This window comes from Squalius cephalus, assembly GCF_949319135.1.
Source record: "Squalius cephalus genome assembly, chromosome: 21".
NCBI lineage: Eukaryota > Metazoa > Chordata > Actinopteri > Cypriniformes > Leuciscidae > Squalius > Squalius cephalus.
The window spans coordinates 245,001-250,000 of NC_137142.1; the positions used below are offsets into that span (position 1 = coordinate 245,001).

General features: G+C 47.3%; 1 protein-coding gene across 1 annotated transcript in view; it reads right to left on the reverse strand.

The window, feature by feature from the left end:
• Positions 1-2,715: 2,715 nt before the first annotated feature.
• Positions 2,716-5,000, reverse strand: part of rtn4b (reticulon 4b) — a 48,868-nt gene continuing 46,583 nt past the window's right edge. Inside the window, exon 9 of the mRNA XM_079855596.1 lies at positions 2,716-3,468. Coding sequence (XP_079711722.1) covers positions 3,426-3,468 — 43 coding nt within the window. The 3' untranslated portion in view covers positions 2,716-3,425. The remainder of the gene's footprint in view (positions 3,469-5,000) is intronic.

Below are 5,000 nucleotides of genomic sequence, written 5' to 3' on the forward strand. Positions count from 1 at the left end.
GATGGTCAGCTGTTAGAGAGGAGTTTCTATTTGCTGTTGATCGAAGTTGTTTTGTATTGTGGACATCAGTAGACAGAGGAGAGCAGACACTGACACACACTGAGGTTCTTTTGATTTGCTTTATTTTCTCTGTTAAGATCATGTTTAATGGTCACGTGGTTTGTTGGTCAGGGCCTGAAACGCAGCATCAGGCGATAGAAAATGTATTTTTATTTCCTTTCACAGTTACAGTATTATTGAGCTCATCTGGCTAGATTATTCAACTATTGTTTGTTGCTTTCTGGTGTAATATGTTCACCCAGATACATCATGCGTTCAGATGAAGGAAAGGCACAGGAGGATCATCAGCCGCTTCACATCTTCAGTCCTCCTTTACCCAGAATGCACCATCTCATATGATGTGGTTACTGGTTAGATTAGGTGTTTTTTTAGAGGCCTAAATTGATGAATCTCCTTCCCGTGTCATGAACCCAGCGGTCCAGGCCAGCGAAGTCCGTCAGACCATCCCACCTTCTCCTCGGCTCAAACCTGGCTCAGCTGGGAGACTTCACCTTTCATGTACGGTTAGGGTGTGTTTTACTGTCCTTTAGAGAGAGTTTTCTTGGACACAGCAGCAGGAAAAGCACATGGGAAAATATATAGTCCAGTCCTTTAACCGTTTAACGGTCCTGAGCTGGAAACAGCAGATCATCTGAGCTGTGGAGTGTGTGTGTAGACCTGTGGAGTGTGTGTGTAGACCTGTGGAGTGTGTGTGTAGACCTGTGGAGTGTGTGTAGACCTGTGGAGTGTGTGTGAAGACCTGTGGAGTGTGTGTGAGGACCTGTGGAGTGTGTGTGAGGACCTGTGGAGTGTGTGTAGACCTGTGGAGTGTGTGTAGACCTGTGGAGTGTGTGTAGACCTGTGGAGTGTGTGTAGACCTGTGGAGTGTGTGTGACTGCAGTAAACAGCAGATCATCTGAGCTGTGGAGTGTGTGTAGACCTGTGGAGTGTGTGTGACTGCAGTAAACAGCAGATCATCTGAGCTGTGGAGTGTGTGTAGACCTGTGGAGTGTGTGTGACTGCAGTAAACAGCAGATCATCTGAGCTGTGGAGTGTGTGTAGACCTGTGGAGTGTGTGTGAAGACCTGTGGAGTGTGTGTGAGGACCTGTGGAGTGTGTGTGAGGACCTGTGGAGTGTGTGTAGACCTGTGGAGTGTGTGTAGACCTGTGGAGTGTGTGTAGACCTGTGGAGTGTGTGTAGACCTGTGGAGTGTGTGTAGACCTGTGGAGTGTGTGTGACTGCAGTAAACAGCAGATCATCTGAGCTGTGGAGTGTGTGTGTAGACCTGTGGAGTGTGTGTGTAGACCTGTGGAGTGTGTGTGTAGACCTGTGGAGTGTGTGTAGACCTGTGGAGTGTGTGTGAAGACCTGTGGAGTGTGTGTGAGGACCTGTGGAGTGTGTGTGAGGACCTGTGGAGTGTGTGTGAGGACCTGTGGAGTGTGTGTAGACCTGTGGAGTGTGTGTAGACCTGTGGAGTGTGTGTAGACCTGTGGAGTGTGTGTAGACCTGTGGAGTGTGTGTGACTGCAGTAAACAGCAGATCATCTGAGCTGTGGAGTGTGTGTAGACCTGTGGAGTGTGTGTGACTGCAGTAAACAGCAGATCATCTGAGCTGTGGAGTGTGTGTAGACCTGTGGAGTGTGTGTGACTGCAGTAAACAGCAGATCATCTGAGCTGTGGAGTGTGTGTAGACCTGTGGAGTGTGTGTGAAGACCTGTGGAGTGTGTGTGAGGACCTGTGGAGTGTGTGTGACTGCAGTAAACAGCAGATCATCTGAGCTGTGGAGTGTGTGAAGACCTGTGGAGTGTGTGTGAAGACCTGTGGAGTGTGTGTGAGGACCTGTGGAGTGTGTGTGAGGACCTGTGGAGTGTGTGTAGACCTGTGGAGTGTGTGTAGACCTGTGGAGTGTGTGTAGACCTGTGGAGTGTGTGTGACTGCAGTAAACAGCAGATCATCTGAGCTGTGGAGTGTGTGTAGACCTGTGGAGTGTGTGTGACTGCAGTAAACAGCAGATCATCTGAGCTGTGGAGTGTGTGTAGACCTGTGGAGTGTGTGTAGACCTGTGGAGTGTGTGTAGACCTGTGGAGTGTGTGTGACTGCAGTAAACAGCAGATCATCTGAGCTGTGGAGTGTGTGTAGACCTGTGGAGTGTGTGTGACTGCAGTAAACAGCAGATCATCTGAGCTGTGGAGTGTGTGTAGACCTGTGGAGTGTGTGTGAAGACCTGTGGAGTGTGTGTGTAGACCTGTGGAGTGTGTGTGAAGACCTGTGGAGTGTGTGTAGACCTGTGGAGTGTGTGTGAAGACCTGTGGAGTGTGTGTGACTGCAGTAAACAGCAGATCATCTGAGCTGTGGAGTGTGTGTAGACCTGTGGAGTGTGTGTAGACCTGTGGAGTGTGTGTAGACCTGTGGAGTGTGTGAAGACCTGTGGAGTGTGTGTGAAGACCTGTGGAGTGTGTGTGAAGACCTGTGGAGTGTGTGTAGACCTGTGGAGTGTGTGTGAAGACCTGTGGAGTGTGTGTAGACCTGTGGAGTGTGTGTGTAGACCTGTGGAGTGTGTGTGTAGACCTGTGGAGTGTGTGTAGACCTGTGGAGTGTGTGTAGACCTGTGGAGTGTGTGTGACTGCAGTAAACAGCCGATCATCGAGAGAGCTCTAATAACTCCAGGCAGTGAACAGGTTGAGTTAGAAGCTTTATTAGTGCTCATTAGCGTCAGAAAACTCATTCCGCGGTGGAGAACAAGCGTTCACAGTTAGAGGATATTCAAGTGCAGCTTTAGGAGTCGGTCCACAGATAAATAGATTTAAATACAATAACTTCTTTTCAGGGAAGTTGCATGTAAACGTGTTCATTAGAGAAGTTCTACTCTTATCAAGCGCAGATTACCCAGAAACTCTCCAGCCAATCAACACTGGAACAGTAAAATCACAGTCATATCAACTAAAACAACACAAAGCCAATATTGGTACAACTGAACTTTCCCTCATCAAAGCCAGCATTCGCACACACACACTCGCTGCGCTTCCTTCTGGAGGAGCTCAACGCTTCAGAGATTCATCATTAATCAAGACATTTATTCACAATCAGAGAAACACTCGATGATGTCGCAGTCATGTGATCAACAGAGGTGAAGAGCGAGCGTGTGTGTGTGTGTGTGTGTGTGTGTGTGTGTGTGTGTGTGTGAGAGTGTGTGTGTGCGTGCGTGTGTGCGTGCGTGTGTGTGTGTGTGTGTGTGTGTGTGTGTGTGTGTGTGTGTGTGTGTGTGTGAGAGTGTGTGTGTGTGTGCGTGTGTGCGTGTGTGCGTGTGTGTGTGTGTGTGCGTGTGTGTGTGTGTGCGTGTGTGTGCGTGTGTGTGTGTGCGCATGTGTGTGTGGAGCAGATCTGTCTCACTCCGGCTTCTTCTTGGCTCCGGGAACCTTCTCTTGAATCCTGAGGGAACACAGACACACTGAGGATAAGCCGGTGACGGACAGCAGTGTTCGGACTGGTTCTGCTCCCAGTCTCAGTTTTCTGCACTACACACGAGATTAAAGTCCTGAGTGAGGCTGAGGTCTAACACAAGCGACACACTCCTGTCCAGCACACAGAGCCGATCGGCCCCATACACACACACTACGGCTTCATACACTAAACTTGTTCTGAATGAAGATAAAACCAAAATGATGTTATTTTCAAGCTCGAAAAAGGTAGTAGACAGTCTTATTCCTCTCCAGAGTTCACGAGGTAATGTGATTGAGTTGGTAAGAGTATATATATCTTGGCATCATTATTGATGATACATTATCTTTTGGCTCTCACATAACTCAGTTAAAGAAAAGATTAAAAATAAAGCTTGGGTTTTATTTTAGAAACCAGTTTTGTTTTTCATGTAAAGTAAGAAAGAGGTTCGTTTCTGCTCTCTGCCTGTACTTGATTACGGTGATGTGGTGTATCAGTTCGCTGCTTCTCATCTTCTCTCACAGCGCTTTAAGATTTATATCAGATTGTAAACCTTTAACTCATCACTGTATATTGTATAACAGAGTAGCCTGGCCTTCTCTGTCCATTAGAAGGAAAATTCACTATTACCTAATCATTTATAAAACTATTCTGGGGTTGTTGTATCTAGGTTGTCTAATCCAAAAGAAAAGTGTTGGGAAATATTCCCTCCGGTCTGAAAACTGTTTTACTCTTTCTGTTCCATCTGTAAGAACTGAACTGGGAAAGGGCTGTTATGTACGCATCTCCATTAGACTGGAATCTACTCTGAAATTACAAACTCTGGTGCCTATGGAACATTTTAAATCTATTACTTGGTCACTAGTACCCCTTTTCCACCAAAGAAGAGCTGGTTCGGAACTGGTGCTGGTTCAACTTGCGCACCTGTTTGTTTTTCCACGGACTAGAGAGCCCAGCGAACGACGTCATTACGTCACTGTGTACGTTGCCATACGTCTTAGCTTTCCCAGAAACGCTTGCGCCAACTTCAAGCTTAACAATTACAATGGCGGACTACATCGTCTTTATTCAAATGTTTCTCCTGGCTTTGCGATCCTATATCGGGGTCAGAAGAAGACGTGTAGAACACATTTGTGCTGCTCGTCTGGATTACTATAGACGGAGGTTACGTTCGAGAGGAAGTTCGACAGTAACCCCCCCCCCACAGCCCCCGACGTCAGCATGACGTGGTAAAAGAGCGGCTCTAGTCCAGCAAAGAGTTGGTGCCGCTTTGGAACCAATTTTCCCGGCCGAGAACCGGTTCTTTAGCTGTCTTTAGAAGTGGTTCGCGAGTAGACACCGGCTCCGAACCGGCACCAGCACTGCCTTGAAGACTCAATGATGTGCAATTGTTTTAAAGCGTTTTAACTCTATATTTGTAGTTTTGATCTGTAAGTTTGTGATTGTAACTGCTGTCCACTCTTGGCCAGGACTCTCCTGTGAAAGAGATTTAATCTCAGAGAGAGTTTCCTGGTTAAATAAAG